Here is a 16,976-nt window from a genome sequence, read left to right on the forward strand (position 1 = left end):
GGCGGCAGCGTGACTTACGGCTGCCGGGCGCCTGTGGGCGTGCCGCTGGGAGGCGGAGCTCGCAAGGGAGTTCGAAAGTGGGCGCGGGCTCCCTGGTACCTTCGTCTAGACGCGCCGTAGTATGACCCAGTCGGTGGTCGTACAGGGTAAGCTGCGCGGGGGGGGCGGGGGAGGCGGGCAGGGGCAGTCGGTCGCCGCGCAGACGGGTGGCCTTGTTTGCCACCTAATGGCTACTCTCTTTCGCTCTTCTCGCTCATCGCAGTGGGCCAGTGCGGAAACCAGATCGGCTGCTGCTTCTGGGATCTGGCGCTGAGGGAGCATGCCGCGGTCAACCAGGTACCGGCCCCGCCGCCCGGAGACCATCCCTCGCCTTTTATCGAGGCTCGTCCAACAAATAAGCAAGAATCGGTCCATTTGATCTCTTCTTTGACCAGTATAAGGCGAATGGGATCTCCTCAGGAAAGAACAACCTGGTTTTTTAAACGTTTTTTGGGCGTTAGACAAAGAACAAACGATGGTCAAAGATCTTAGTCTTAAGGCTCGCTGATTGTCAGGGTCTCGCTGTTAACAGGATTCTTGTGAAGAGCGATGAGAGAGTATTGGGGAAGTACTCGTAAACTAGGTAACGTGTGTCGTGTTATATTATATATGTTATATTCCTGAATTTAATCAGCTTGAAAATGATCACCGGGAATCCAGACGAAGCTTTCGTTTGACGCGCCTGTTCTACAGTCCCTGTGGGGACTCCTTTCTTCAGCACCCTCAGCTAAACTTAATCCACAGATTTTATGGCATTTATTCTTTAGGTAGGAAGAATCAGTCTAAGCACTTGATGATAACTTGCATTTTTGCTGTTGTTCTCATAGCCAAATACCAACCATTACAGTATTGTGAGATTATTAAATCGAAAGGATTTCATTTGGGAAAGAGGTCAAACTAATCAAATGTTATAAATATACTTTTTTTCTTTTTAGAAAGGAATTTATGATGAGGCATTAAGCAGCTTCTTTAGAAATGTGGATACCAGGTAAGATGGCTTTAAAGTCTATCACATATCATAATGATTCTTTTCATGCCATCAAGTTGGCTGAGAGTTCTTCAAGGGACAATGAAACAGTTGATAGCTATAAAGAAGTTGTCTGACTTTTTTGTTTTTCTCATTATAAAAAGCATTTTTTTTCCCTCATTCTCATATCATTCATATTTCTCATATTATTCTGCAGAGTAGGACAGCAAGTTTCCTTTTAAGGCCATTTGAAGGAACAAAAAGAAACTTCCTTGTGCCTTCTCTTTATTTTTTAAAGATTTTATTTATTGGAGAGAGAGTGCACACTAGCACAACTGGGGCAGAGGGAAAGAAGAAGCAGACTCCCTGATGAGCAGGGAACCTCATGTGGGGCTCCATCCCAGGACCCCAGCAACATGATCCGAGCAGAAAGCAGACACTTAACCAGCTGAGCCACCCAGGCGCCCCTCCTGTACCTTATTTTAACATGACCTTGAAATAAAGTTTTATTGAAAGACTGATGAAGGTTTCCTTCAGGGTATGTTGTTAATGCATTCAAGAATGACTAACCTTTGAAAGAAAAATACATTCTTTACACTTCTGTGACACTATTTGTAGTCAGGAATATTTGTTGTAGGAATAGAATGTGCTAATTGTCAGATTACTTTTGTTTATATAATAAAGAGCATATGTATCTTTTATCTGAAAGTAATTTTAACATTCAAGATACATCCGTAAGCTTTTAATATTTAATTGTTAAGTTTGTGTATTTTCAAAATAATTAATAAAACTAAACTGTAGTGAACATGAACTAAAAAATACATCATGAAGATCCACCTTCGTATAATTAAAATTCTAGTTCTAAGGGCACCTGGGTGGTTCAGTGGGTTTAGCCTCTGCCTTCAGCTCAGGTCATGATCTCAGGGTCCTGGGATCGAGCCCTGCATGGGGCTCTCTGCCCAGCAGGGAGCCTGCTTCCCTGTCTCTCTCTCTGCCTACTTGTGAATTCTCTGTCAAATAAATAATTCTTTTAAGAAAAAAAGTTCTAGTTCTAGTTTGAATTAGTTGGTTGGGTATTTAAGTTAAGTTATCTCCTAGGGAAGGCTAATTAGAGGCTCTACTTCCTTGATAAATCGCAGAATTGGACCCTCAGATTTGCAAACTCTAAAAACTTGTTAACATCTTGTTAAGGAGTCCATTGCTTTCCAGTACAGGCAGATAAACCAAACTCAAAGAGAATGGGAAATTCAAAAGCAGAAAGTCAATGTAGTAATTGAAGTAGGAACTGTAACTCAGGAGCATCAGATCTTCCTTTCCCTTCAAAAACACTTTCTCTTCTCTAGGGAATCTACCTGAAAAGTAATAATAGAGGGTTGCTTGGTGATCATGGAATCAGACCAAGGGGAGGTAGATATATTACCTTAATGATTGTTGTCATTTATTTTTATTATATGGAGATCCTGTTATGTAGGATTCCCTCTCCCTTGTGAACTAGAACATCCTCTCCCCTAAATACTGTTAAAGAGATGCAAATTTGCCTTTGTCATACTTCCTTTTCTGTGCTTCCCTTCTAACTGAATTCCCACTGTCATCCCCTCTACCCCTAATGGCCAGTCCTTTCATTATTACTTAGTTGAGACTCAGCCAGGGAGCTCTTCTTTCTTATGTAACTATACTCTCCTGTACTCTGTTTTATAATTTAACGTGAGGGCATTCTTATTTCCCCAATCCCAAGTTTATCCAAAAAGGGGAGATGAGTCTTGGCATTTTACTCTTCTTTCTATGTACTAGCAACACCTGGAACATCTGTTCCATGTTAGTACACAAAAAAAAGAAAAAAACCTTTCAAAAACACGGGCACTTTTTTTGTACATTTTGTACATTTGAGGAAATGACCATACCTTTTTAATAGTATACTAAGAATTTACCTATACTAGGGGTTAACAAAACTTTCCTACAAAGGACCAGGTGGTAACTATTTTAGGTTTTGAAAACCATAAGGTCTGTGTCACATCTGTTTGATTCTGCTGTTGTAATGGGAATGCAGGTATAGCTTACTAGTACCTAAGCAAGTGGGCATGGCGGTGTTTGAATAAAACTTTAGGAAAATTAAGCAGTTGGTGAAAGTTAGCCCAAGGACCATAGTTTACTAACCCAACCTATAGCATCATCTCTGTTCAATTCAATCTCCTTTCTTATATTATCTTCTTGTGAACTGTATTGACTTATACTCTGTGTTTAGTCATAGGTGTAGTTACTTTAATTCAACACGGCATTCTAGGAACATCAACACGGCATTCTAGGAACAGGCTTAGATATTCGGTGATACATAACCATTGTATCAGTTGATGTGTGTTCAGCTACAGTAGGAAACCTCAGTAATGATGGCTTCTCCAATAAAAGTATCCAGTTATCCCATATAAAGAAATCTGGAAATAGGCGATCTAGGCTTGGAGAAGTTCCTTAAAAGATCAAGGTACTTTCATTTCATTACTTCTTTTGTGTTGGCTTCTTGTCCTCCTGTTTGTTTTTTCATAACTATAAAGTGGCAGCCTCCATTCCATGCATCACATCTTTATTCACGTTCAAGGTAGGAAAAGGGAAGAGTTGGCACTGACTACTTCTGGTCCTCTTTATCAGAAAAGCTTCCCAGAATATCTCCCTTTTATCTCATTAGTAAGAACTAGATTACATGGCCAGCCCTAACTACAAAGAAAGCCAGGGAAAAAAGTATTCACTTTTCAGCCTAAGGGGAGGGTAAACAGGGGAGAAAAATAGGAAAGGCCTTTTGAGTCTGCCTCACCACGCCTGTAAGTAGCTTTATATAAACGGGAGTTAATTACCTAACAGCAGTATTAGCCTTTGGGAGATCTTGTGACCTTTACTCATTTTTTATCTTTCAGAGTGGTTGGTGATGGTGGCAGTATTTCCAAGGGGAAAATTTGTACTTTGAAAGCACGAGTAAGATCTGTATACTTGGATTCTTATATTGTGTGTCTTTTAAAAATAACTATATTTCTTTAACGATCAGAATTAAATTTTAATTTAACTTCTCATATATAAAAAAAAAGTATTTACTAAGCCACATTTTAATATAAATATAGTTAAGCAGACATTTATATCTGCCTGGAACTTTAGGGGGAAATTTTGTGCTTAAAGGAAAAACACTATCTTAGCATTTTTTTAATAAATGTTTCAGGGGAAATATACATCTGGGTAAATGATAACAAAAGGAGCTCTCTTAATTCTAGCCTCAGACACATGCTAATGCAGGTTCATTTTTCATTTGAAGATAATGGAACATTTCTTTGCATCAGTTACTATTTCCAGTCCAAAGCACAGATCAGATCCAGCCTCGTTATAGTGAATACCATAACTCTGTTAAGACCTCTTGAACAAAAATTATTTGAGTCAGTCTCCCATATTTAGTCTTAATCTCATTCCAGCAACAACACTTCTGCAATTGTTTCTCTACAACAACCTGCTTTTTCCAGTTATTGATCAATAATCTTTGAAACAAAAAAGAAAAGCAGTTTGGATGGAAGGGATTGAGACAGTAAGGACCAGACCTGGAGTCGTGGCTGGAAGAGCAAATAGCAATTGTCTTGTGGTACCTGGGAATGGTCTCCTTGTATCTGAATTCTCAGATGTCCTTGGAAAACAAAATTTAGTGGCAGAGACCCTGTGCTTATAGGCTGTTCAGATGATTAAAATTTGGTATCCTACATGCTATGGAGAGCACTAACATCCCAATCCAAATCTTACAGAAAAAGTAACATTGACATTTCCTAGAGCACTCCCAGTTTGAGCTCTTTCCCAGTACCCTATCAGTGAGCAAGTAGGAGGTGGAAAAAACACTATTGGGAGAGAATAAATCAGTGTGTCTCTGTCACCTTTGACTTGTCCTAGAAGGTTCTCTTCCATTTCTCCTTAGGAGTCTTGGTATTAAGTGACTGTGATCACTGAAGTCTTCGCAAGGTAACTTGGTGGTCAGGTCCCTCCTCTGTATTCAGTATCCTAGGCTAATGGGTAAATACTCAGAGTTTTGTAAATCCTATATTACAATTAAGGGAAAGCTCCAAGCCCAGAAAGCTGTCACCTGGTTGTTCTTGTGGTAGAAAACAAAAAACATCAAATCCTGAAACAGCTGTGATTCTAGACCTTGGATGGTTGTGTGAGGAACCCAGAATAATTCCTCATTTAATTAATTTCCAAGGGAAAAGCAAATCGAAGTCTTGATATGACTAGAATTGAAAAAGTTCTATACCATGTCAGCGTTTTCATGTTCAGTGATGTTGACAGTATGATTCTATCAAACCTGACTTCAAGAGGGGCTTGAATGTCAGTTTGTATTCTTCCTCTTGCTTCCTTTGCCAGATTGCAATGTAATTGAGGGTAGTCTTCCACAAATTATCTTAAATAAATCTGTTTTGGAACAAGGCCGTTATAAGCTAATTTTTTTTTCTTTTTGTAATCTTACACAACGTGTAGTATACTACTGTTTGCCCATACAGTGAAGTCTCTCTTATGGTTGATTAGGTGTTAAAAGTCAACATCTAGGTAAAACTTGCATATTATCAAAATATCTTAGAAAAACCTGGCCAGTAAATAACCCTATGTAGTCCAATAACATAAAGTATATGTATATTGCTTGCTGTATATAAAAGAGCACATTTATAATACATAATTTTATAGTCTTTCTAGTATACTACTGTGATATACTATTGTACAATTAGAAATATATTTCTGACATACTGGGTAAGACTATCTCAGTTGCTTGCTTACCGTAGCATAGTTAATTCCACAAACACTTTAATTCACAGAATTTAAATGGGCATAAGTTGCAACTCCATGGTAGTCAGTACTCCATAAATGTCAACTTGACTATCTCAATAGATAGGCGAGCATGGCGTTTGATGGTGAAGACTGAAGGTTCTGCAGCCAGGCTAACTGAGTGTGAATTTCTACTCCTTCATGGAGCCAGGTGATCACAGCTAAGTGATATAGCTTTCCTAGGCCTCAGTTTTCTCAAGGGTAAGGCAGGGGTAATTATATACCTATGCATAGGGTTCTGAGGATCAAATGGGGTACTATGTACAAAGCACATAGAGACACTGTAAGTGCTTACAGTCACGGGGTCACAAGAACTAAAAAAGCCCGTAAACCAAGCACTTTCTCTGACACTGAATCAAAGAGTTAATAGCTTTGTAGTGTATTCTAAAGTTATTTCAGAATTTTTTCAGCTTATTTATTTAACTATTTATTTTACGTTTTCACTCGTCTTCCTCAGTGTAGAAAACATGGAAGTACAAAACAGTGAGGGTAAAGGGTATATAATCCTATTGCCAAGCTATCCCTGCCTGCATTTTGCTGTGTTTCCCTCCAATCTTTTTCTATTTTTCTTTCCATACTTAATTTTATGTTTTATATTCTCATTTTCTTCTAAGTAGTAAAGGTTATTGCCCATGTCAATAGTGTTTGTGGTAATGAATTAGGTTTTCTTGGGAGTAGGGACCTTGTTATCACCTTTGACTTCTATCCAGGGCCTTGGTTTGCATCTAATAGTAAGTTTACTGATCTGAATTGAACCGTTCTGGGCTGTGATTCATGAAGAGCAGTGTGGTTGTTCCTGCTGAGCAAGTGCATTAACATACTGTATATTTATTGAGAATTTTTTTCTGGTTAGGGCGCCTTCTAAGTTTCTGAGACCTTGTTCTCAAAACATTTACAATCACATAGGCACAGGAGTAAAAGAATTGTTAGAAAAACAGTTGAGGGGATGTCAGTTCTTCCCCCACCCCAGGTGGTATTTTGGAGTAGACTGAGAGTTTAGAACCAACCTTTTAATTGTATTCCACCTCCTGAGCAGAGTGAAATCACTTTTTCATTCTTAAAACAGATTCAAATAAACATTCAAATAAAGATTTGACTAAGCTTAAACTATAAAAAGAACAATACAACTTTTAGTTCATAAATTCATTTACAGAGTTACTAGCTCTAAAGACAAATAAGCTAATTCGATTTTATTTCTCTTTCTCAGGCTGTCTTGATTGACATGGAGGAAGGGGTAGTAAATGAAATTCTGCAGGGACCATTGAGAGATGTGTTTGATAGCAAGCAGCTCATCACCGATATTTCTGGCTCGGGAAATAACTGGTGAGAACATGCTGTATGTAAAAAAATGAATGTCATCTCAAAAAAAATGATCTTTCCTTCTTTCTAATAGGTCCTGCTGACAGGAAAGCAAGATCTACCTGCCAGACCTGCCTCTAGGCTTTTTGGCCCTTCATCATTCCCTGGATAAATGATGGGGTTTCTCAGTGCTGAAAAGTCACCCTATTACAGTTTTTTCTCACCATTTTTTAGAAAAAATCATGAAAAGTAGATTTACTAAATTCCTTGTAATTGATTCTTACATAATACTAGTGGCAAAAGTTTTAACTATTTTTATAAACTGTTCTCTTACCTACACTATTTGATTCTGTCAAGTTTTCCAGTTGGTCAGACTTGACAGGACTGCTAGGAAGTGCAAGCTAGACCTGTGTCCCAGCATTAAAGCTCAGCCAAAGGCTGTGTTTCTCATAAATATATAACTGTCTGTTCTCTTTAATGGGGTAAAAAGCTTCAACGATGATCATTGAACATTTACATTGAGACTGTTTTTGCTGTTTAAAAATTAAGTAACTCCTTATTATTTGCAAATCTAATGTTTACTATTTTCTCTATTTGCAGTCTGTCTCTCAGGTTCCTAATGTGTAGTGATATCATTTCACTACATGAATTTGCTGGGTGCCTGGCTGACTCAGAAGAGCGTGCAGCTCTTGATCTTGGGGTCATTAGTTTGAGCCCCATGTCGGGGGAAGAGATGACTCTAATAAATAAAACTTTAAAACATGAGTTTACATTTTGCCTTCTTAGAAACTTCATATGGGGAGAACCAGCCACTAAATGAATTCACCTGCCCACTTAACTGGCTTTTCACTAATTGTGTAACTTATTCTATAATTTTTGAGTTACACAACCTGTGTCACGGGTAGTCATTCATTTGTTTTTTTAATTATTTCTTAATACATCAAAGTGCTCCTTGCAAATTTGATTATCAGTAAGGCTTTCAGAGCCTTGTGAATTTCAGTTTTCTATTGTGTATCATTTCAACTAATGATAACAGGATGTGACCAATGTTTTCTCCTATATTAAACCAATATGTTAGTTCAAATTTTTTTCTTTTTAATGTCTTTCTAGTTGACCAAATTCTGCTCTTCAATGTGTAAAACTTACTGCAATCAGAGTTTATGTTAAATGGAAATGAGAAAAAACTATGTAATTAAAGTCATATTTATACCTTAAAAAAAACGAGAAAGATAAGATAAATTTAGAAAACCATAGTTTAATATCTATTGATAATGAGCTATTTTATCAGGATATTTGAGGATTATAGAACTTTATATTTGTTACATTTTCTATCTAGTATCTTTTAAATATCACAATATGATTTATTCATATGAAACAAGAATTAGTATAGTAAAAATGCTTCTTTAAGTTTTTCTGTAATCAGGGTATTTTTGTAATTTATATCCTTTTTTTTCAGGGCTGTGGGGCACAAAGTTTTTGGCAGTCTTTATCAAGAACAGATTTTAGAGAAACTCAGAAAGTCGGCAGAGCACTGTGATTGTTTGCAGTGTTTTTTTATAATACATTCCATGGGAGGAGGTAAAGTTACTCACTCATTTCCCTATAGCAATGTGAAAGTGTAAGTGGGAATTCATTTTGCAAACAGTAGCATGTTTTCAGACCTATGCTTAATAAAGGTACAACTTTTAACACTGTATGTGTTTGAGTACATACATAACTGCTTCTTATTAAATTTTTGTCAAATTTTGTTGCTATTACCATTGTTTATAAATTGAAGCCCTTTTAAAAGTCAGGACAACTGAATCTGAAGTTTTTTCTTCTTCTACTTTTAGTTCTTCATAAAATTTCCAGCTACATTTCAGTGTATGTGAGCTTTCTGGGAATCCTGCCTTTGTCCTAGAAGTTTGCTTGTGTAGACTGATATACCGCCTAGAAACTAAGCATTTTTGGCTTGTTCATAGGTATCATTGCTAAGAAATATCAATACTCTTTAACTGCTTCCCAACCTTTCTTGTGTCCAATAAGAGACATAGATAAATCCTTTTAGTCAGCTCCTTTAAACCATTCCTCACATAGTAATTGCCTTGACCTAGATTAAATGATCTGCATTGCTTTCTTTCCCCAGGGAAGCCTGTATTGAAGTATTTTGCAAATGAAGTATTTTGCTCCTGTTTTATGAACTAGACACATACTGTATTTTGCTAATTTCCAAAAGGATTAGTGAGTTTTAAAAAGAAAAGTTTGCCATACTATTTTTCTCCAAGCTCAGATTAAGATTTTATATTCAGCAGATTATATAAATTGATTTTTGTTAAAAGATTTTATTTATTTATTTATTTGAAAGAGAGAGAGGCAAGCAGAGAGAGAGGGGAAAGTAGGCTCCCTGCCAAGCAAGGAGTCTGATGCAGGGCTGGATCCCAGGACCCTGAGACCATAACCCCAGCCGAAGGCAAAGACCCAACCCACTGAACTACCCAGGCTCCCCTATAAATTGATTTTTATACATATTATTCAGTATGATAACATTTTAAAATTAAAGTGATAACTTCTATGTAACCATGCCTTTAGAGGACCATCACAATCGTTAAGAAACAAATTCTTTTTCTACTAGTATAAATAACCTGCAAGTTTCGGTAAGTTTTCAAAAAACCAATTTGATTTATAGTTAATTATAGTGCCTTTTTTAATCCCTCTATTGTTCAGAATCTCAGAAGACTATACTTTATTCATAATTCACTGACAAAAATAAAGAATAGTAAAGGTTGAAATGGTCTTCTTTCTGACATCTGAGTCCTAGATTGTCCTCACAGGTCATCAAGTCGGCCTATGTCTGTCCTTCCAGATATTTTCTGTGCCTTTAAAAGTGTGTGTGTGTGTGTGTGTGTGTGTGTTTTAACATAAGATCATGTGGTGCATATTATTCCAACATTTTTCACTTTATGTCCTTCTTGATTGTCTTTCATTATCTTCTCTGAAGTCCATTTCCCACTAGTGGATGTTCAGTTGTTCGTGGTATTTAGTTATTACAGACAAGCCCAACTTGACTATCTGGTACATACATTTCTGCCCATTTATGCCCCTACAGCTGTAGGTAATATTCCCAAAAGGAAAGTGGGAGCAAAGAATACATTTTAAATTTTGATTGATATTAATAAGTACTTTCCTACTTTATTTCACCAATCCGTATTAGAAACAATCTATATGGATTTATTTCCCCACACTGTCACTAACACTGAGTAGTATAAAACATTAATATACTCAAAATTAGATTGTTTTCTTGAATTTGACTTGAATTTCTTTGATTAGAAGAAGGGTTGACCATCCTCACATCTAGTCACCACTTATTTATTATGAATTATATATTTACATACTTGACCCATTTTTCTGTTGTACTATTCATGTTTTTTTCGTTGTTGATTTGTGAAACCTCTTTATTGAAGAAATTTAGCCCTTCATATGTGTTGGAGATTTTTTCCTTAGTTAGCCTTTTTCATTTTGTTTATAGGTTTTATATATGTATGTATATATTTTTTTTAATTTTTAATGGAATCAAAACTCTCTTCTATATAATGCTCTGGTTTTTAAAATATGTTCCTATCAAAAGAAGCCATAAAATTCCAAGTTCCTCACAATTTTATTTTGAATAGTTTATGCTGGGTTTTGTTTTTGTTTTTGTTTTGCAATTTTAATTCTCAGGCACAGGATCTGGACTTGGCACATTTCTTTTAAAGATGCTTAAGGATGAATTCCCAGATGTATACAGATTCGTGACTTCAGTTTATCCTTCTGGTGAGGACGATGTCATAACCTCGCCTTACAATAGCATCTTGGCAATGAAGGAACTCAACGAGCATGCAGACTGTGTGTTGCCCATTGACAACCAAGTAAGAAATGACACTGTAATTTATGGATATATATACGTTCAGTCTTGTGTTACACTTATATGTGCATAGTAAACATTCTCATCATTTTTCAGCCTTCCCATCTAAGAGGAAAAATAAGTTTAAATTGTTTTTCCTACTCTTCTTTCCTTCCTGGTAAAATGTCATCTATGTCCACTCTCGTTAATAGCTTCTCTCCCAATATTTTCCCTTTAAAAGTCTTTATTTGACATCATTAGCAAAATTGACCTGATGGTGAATTCTGGAAAGTTGGGCACAACTATAAAGCCAAAGAGTCTGGTTACTTCAAGTGCTGGGGCTGTTAAGAAACGGCACCAGAAGCCCTTTGATGCAATGAACAACATTGTGGCCAATTTGCTGCTGAACCTAACAAGGTAATCCTATTAATGGCAAAACTTAAGACAGTTTGAAAACTTCACTTGTCCTATGATGGTGCTTGTAGTAGCATTTTTGTAATAGCATCTTTCAGGTTTTCTAAGTCACAGGAGGGTTTTTTTTATTTTATTTAATTCTGTCTAGTGTTTTCAGATCTTGGAGTGATGGACTAGAACTTTAATTTCTGTTACTCCAAAGCATTATTTTCCCAGGTATATTCCGGAGAATATTAATAGGTATTAAGTGAAAAAAGTTTGCCACAGATAAACACATGAGACCTTGGTTAGATAACAGTAAGCATATTTTTTTTGGCTATAGATTGTCTCATCTTCTAAAGCAGCTAATGTTTATCTCCTTGTTGTTAGTTGGTCCAAAATATTTCCTTGACTTTGATCTGGAAGGCTGCTTTGGCATTATTATATTCCAAATTGTAGAGCACATCAGGCAAACTCTTGAAGAATTTAATGAAGTTTATAGAATAATTAAATAATTATTGACCTGTATGTGTTTAATTCAAAGTCTGTTTTAAGTAAGATATTTTTGTATGAGTAATGTGCAACATAATAGTGTCTTGGTTACACGTCATATAATCCACAAATAAGAATTGATATAGATGTTGTGTGTTATACTTTAATTATACATGTTATTCATGATACAGAGTTTCACTAATACAAAAAAAGGAGCATATATTCTCTACTGAAGAATGGTGTGCAAAAGGATTTAAGAATGCCTGCTGAATAGTAAAGCTACATTCAAAATACAAAATTTTAACATTAAATTTTTTTCTCTTGCTTTAATGTTAATTTTTTAGCTCTGCAAGATTTGAAGGGTCCCTTAATATGGACCTTAATGAAATCAGCATGAATTTAGTTCCTTTTCCACAACTGCATTATCTTGTGTCAAGCCTAACACCTCTCTATACACTGGCAGATGTTAACATTCCTACCCGAAGGTAAGATACAGTAACTTTATTCCAATGACTTGATTATTTGAATTACCTTTTTTCAAAAGTTTTTTTAAAACTTTTAACTCTGGGTATTCTTTTCATGTCATTTTCTTTGTGTCATTTTCATTATTTGAATGCTTTATTTACAAGTCATTGTTTAAACAATGTTTATTTACAAATCATAGTATTAAACTATTTGACATTAAATCTTAATTTTTGAGCTAATGAAATTCCTAAAGATTTGATTTTTATTGAAAAAGATTTCAGGGCTTTGCAATCTGACATACATAAATCTGAATGCCAGTTCGTCACTAGCTATAGGACCTTGGGCAGGTGCACGTACCTCATATGCTTATTGGGTATCTTAAATAAGAATATCTTTAAAGCTCTTACCACAGTCCAGCACCATAGAAGGCTTTCCAGTGTTACTGTTTATGGTAGCTGCTATATATCATTTCCAGAACACCTTGTTTTGTAACTGCGTGTCATTTATAAGCATAAAACTTAATCAGTCTACTTAACCAAAAAATGTAGTTGAAAAATATTCTGAGCACATACAGTGATGATAAGCTTGAAAAGGTCCCACTGGCATCCATAGTTGACTGAAGGAAAAGATCCTGTCAAACTCTAAGAGGAAAGTATGTAAATGATAAAAACCAGATGAAAGGTCTTTTTTGTAGTTTAAATTTTGACTTTTATTTAGGCTGTTAACAAATAACCCAGTTATGCCAACTAGTAGACCCAGTTATGCCAACTAATAGATAGGACTCTTTCTGCAGGGGACGCCGATGACCTTAAGTGACTTGCATTGTATATGGAACATGGGAATCATTCACTAAATGATCACATTATTATCAGCCCCCATATTAAAAATTAGTGCATTTAAAGGTGCATCTTCAGTATGGACACATAGAATGTAAATTGGTGCTAAACTATTTACTGTACAATAATGATAGTCTAGACATTTTTACATTGAAAGTTAATTCTTAAAAAATAAAGATGGGAAACTTCTAATTAAGTCCAGCATAAAGAAAAAAATGCTTGACTTGGTCTTTCAACCTGAATATTTCAAAGCCAATTAAACTTCTTTTAACCCTGCTTTTTGACATATTTTAATAAAAATTATTCTATTTGTATTCATATAATCATAGTTTGTTACAAAGGTTTATTTTAAAAATGTGTTTGTGATAATATATAAGGGACTTTAAAGATTTTATACTCTTAGAGAACTTGTCACAATATTCTATCTTTGTGTCTTTTTACCCCTTTCTGATGTAGTATAGATATTTCAGAGGCTGTCAGCATATGAGCACATTTATCCTTGAGTAAAATAATAAATTGTTCTAAAATTGTACTATTAGAAGTCAGTTTTAAAGCTCTTCAATTCTCGTAGTGAGAATGGTTTTTGTTGTGCCTTTTATTAGTGTTAGTCCTGTACCTTATCTCATTTTTAGTCACACAAAAATAAAATAAGCACATGTGAGGAGTGTTTTAGATTTCTTGAAATTCCATATTTCTAATGTAAATAAAGATAAGTATCCCAAAATTACAAATAGCCCCTTACTATTTTTTACATTTTGTGGCAGAGGATAAATCAAGAATGAGTTTGCCCACTTGTTGGATAGTGGTTCGTATCCTTTTTTGGGTTTCCTTAACTCCATAAAAATGCCGAAAAGCACATACACACCAAAATTTTGAACACAGTAGCAGAGGATTTACTAACCTCCCACAGCTCCTCATTCCCTAATGGAGTCTTCTGTTCTTGCTATCACATAACTAAGATCGAATGTAATCCCCAGTAGAATAAAAATTTTTGTTGCTCACTTCTGGGTCTCTTGCACTTAGTGCCTGGCACTTAGTAGGCATTCAATAAATATGTGTTGAATGAGTAGGTAACACAGTGTGATTTCTGCTGCTCTTCCCAGACAGTTTGCAGATTCAGCACACAGAATCTAGAGTTATCTAGGGAACCTGATATTTGTATTGAGTTAAGTGGGATAGAAGAACCAGGCTGGGTGGGGCTCTAGGATCCTGTCTATTATTACATATAGTATGTTAGCACCTTGTTCTTCTCTTTAAATAAAGGATAAAAGATGTCCTCCTCTGTTTCTTATCAAGATTGTTTTGAGAAAATGATCACTGAAATGGAGAAGGTGTTTGTATGTGACATTTATTTACATATAAGCAACTGTCTTTGCACTCTGTAGTTCTACACAGAAGAAATAATATGTTGTATAAACAGTGATTTTCATTGTTCTAGGTTGGATCAGATGTTTTCAGATGCCTTTAGTAAAGATCACCAGCTAATTCGGGCTGACCCCAAACATAGTCTGTACCTCGCCTGTGCCCTTATGGTTAGAGGAAATGTACAGGTTTCAGATCTTCGCAGAAATATTGAAAGGTTTGATTTTATATTTTCATGAATTTGTGTGTACCACCTGTGACAGTGTAGGAGCATAGTAGTTCAAATGGCCGCTCTTCAAATTCTACTGCTGCCATTTAACTAAAGGGTGACCCTAGCAAATTACTTAGCCTCTCTTAGCCTTATTTTTCTCAAATGTAAAATAAGAATAATAATGGTACAAAGTTGTTATTTATGGATGGCACCTGGGTGGCTCAGTAGGTTAAGCCTCTGCCTTCGGCTCAGGTCATGATCTCAAGGTCCTGAGATCCCCACATCGGGCTCTCTGCTCAGCAGAGAGCCTGCTTCCCCCTCTCTCTCTGTCAAATAAATAAATAAAATCTTCAAAGTTGTTATTTATGAATAGTGAATGATATAGGAGATATTTTATTTTCTGAAAGTATTCAGAAAATTTAACTAGTGCTGTTGTATTACTACCACTACACTGCTTCTAAGTGTATGTTTTACTATTGTTTGACAGTCTATTTTTAGGAAAACTACTCTTTTGAATTACAAAGTAAGGATATTGCAATATTTTCATCTCTTTTTCATCTCAGATTTAATGTCTCCCTAACTAAATATCCCTTTAGCTCATTGTCAGACTATACCACGAGACCCCTAATAGTGAAAAATAGGTAACTTACATTATATACTGAGCAATTAGAATGGTACCATCAGTAATGTCCGCTGCCATATATGGCAGATACTTTCAGTACCTTCATTCTCACCTTTCGGTTTTTGTATCTCAGATTAAAACCTTCTCTACAGTTTGTCTCCTGGAATCAAGAAGGCTGGAAGACCAGCCTGTGTTCAGTACCTCCTGTGGGTCATTCCCATTCATTATTAGCTCTAGCAAATAACACATGTGTGAAGCCTACCTTCATGGAACTGAGAGAGAGATTCATGAGGCTGTACAAGAAAAAGGTAATTATCAGTACACCTTCATAACTACATGTGTTTATTTTGGCTATTTGAGAGGTGTTCTCACGAATTACACTATCGAATCAGGGGCAATCCTGATGGCTCTATTCACTGTACAGATTATAACTGAAGAGAAGTTTGCTCAGACTATGTAAAGGAGAAATATTGTGAGTTTACAGGCTTTGAGTTGCCCTTTGAGTCACTCAGTTGTAAAGCTGAGTGAACTATCATTTTAATAAAGAATTATTTATGTTTTGGGATAATTACATATGTATTAAATTTTCTGAAAATGGTCAGCATTATCCAGTTTTTTATTTATAGGCTCATCTTCATCACTATCTACAAATTGAAGGGATGGAAGAAAGCTGTTTCATGGAAGCTCTATCATCTTTATCGGGGCTCATAGAGGAATATAACCAACTGGATGCCACGAAAAGCATGCCTGTGGAAGATTTTCCCAGACTAAGCGTAGCTATGTGAAAAAGAAACCCCAAGATACAACTTTGATTTTGTCACCTTTTCTTTCTGTTTCAGAATTTTTTGTGATTCAGAAAATCCAATTTGCACTTTTACTATTAGAAAGCACTTTTGTCGTAAAAAAAAAAAAAGTGATTTCCATTTCATCACAATTTGTGGATGATACCCGTCTATGAAATTAGTGAAGTCCTACTACCTCAACTTCAAACATTTGTCTTCAGAAAATTCCCCTTTTCTAATATGAGAAAACAGAATTCTTCAGTATTTTAATTTATATTCTCATATTTAGGCACTTAAATACAGTGATAATCATGTCTTCAATAAAGATCTTATAAATATTTTTATATTTATTTATAATTTATTTTTTCATATTCTGTTTAAATTCTCCTGATTTTTTTAAAAGCAAGTACGAGGAGTAGTAGAACACAATATAAATACATCTATGTAGTACCCACTAACTTTTCAGGGATAGGTTTTATTACATCTCTAAAGGAGGTTTTGGTTTCTTCTTTGGGTAACCACATGTTTGCACTCAAAGAATCCAAATTTACATTTATTTTAACATGTATATGTATTAAATTATCTTTAACTATAATGCTTTTTTATTAAAACAGTTGATTTCATAATAATAAATGTCTATATTTTTAAACAGTATTGCTTGTTATTGGATTTGCTTATTACCATTTATATAAGCAAATAAAACATTACTTAGCTTGACATCTTCTAAAGTTTACAGGAAAATGGCTATAATAGTCTAGGGAATGTGTTCCATTTGTAATCTCCAGTTATAGTTTTAACATTAAATTAACTTTAAAT

At 35.5% G+C, this 16,976-nt stretch overlaps 1 protein-coding gene across 2 annotated transcripts; it reads left to right on the forward strand.

Moving 5' to 3' along the window:
* Positions 1–14: 14 nt before the first annotated feature.
* Positions 15–16,814, forward strand: TUBE1 (tubulin epsilon 1). Of its 2 annotated transcripts, XM_004753535.3 has the most exons (12): positions 15–146; positions 263–336; positions 975–1,027; positions 3,910–3,967; positions 7,047–7,162; positions 8,595–8,716; positions 10,835–11,022; positions 11,239–11,414; positions 12,227–12,367; positions 14,622–14,762; positions 15,512–15,686; positions 16,005–16,814. In XM_004753535.3, exons 1-12 carry the CDS (start codon positions 122–124, stop codon positions 16,161–16,163), a joined length of 1,428 nt encoding a protein of 475 aa, XP_004753592.1. In that variant the 5' UTR covers positions 15–121; the 3' UTR covers positions 16,164–16,814. The 2 variants fall into 2 exon arrangements, with proteins under 2 accessions (XP_004753592.1, XP_004753594.1); XM_004753537.3 differs by lacking the exons at positions 15–146; positions 3,910–3,967 and having other exon boundaries at positions 276–336.
* The last annotated feature ends 162 nt before the right edge of the window (positions 16,815–16,976 follow it).

The sequence above is a fragment of the Mustela putorius genome, unplaced genomic scaffold (genome assembly GCF_011764305.1).
Source record: "Mustela putorius furo isolate JIRA1106 unplaced genomic scaffold, ASM1176430v1.1 tig00000450_pilon_pilon_pilon, whole genome shotgun sequence".
Lineage (NCBI taxonomy): Eukaryota > Metazoa > Chordata > Mammalia > Carnivora > Mustelidae > Mustela > Mustela putorius.

Bases quoted from the DNA above. Each gene is read 5' to 3' on its own strand.
- TUBE1 (XM_004753535.3), top strand. From the start codon at position 122: ATGACCCAGTCGGTGGTCGTACAGG. The intron at 11,023-11,238 runs GTAAGAAATGAC...TCCCTTTAAAAG, and splicing joins TGTTGCCCATTGACAACCAA to TCTTTATTTGACATCATTAG. The intron at 15,687-16,004 runs GTAATTATCAGT...TTTTATTTATAG, and splicing joins TGAGGCTGTACAAGAAAAAG to GCTCATCTTCATCACTATCT.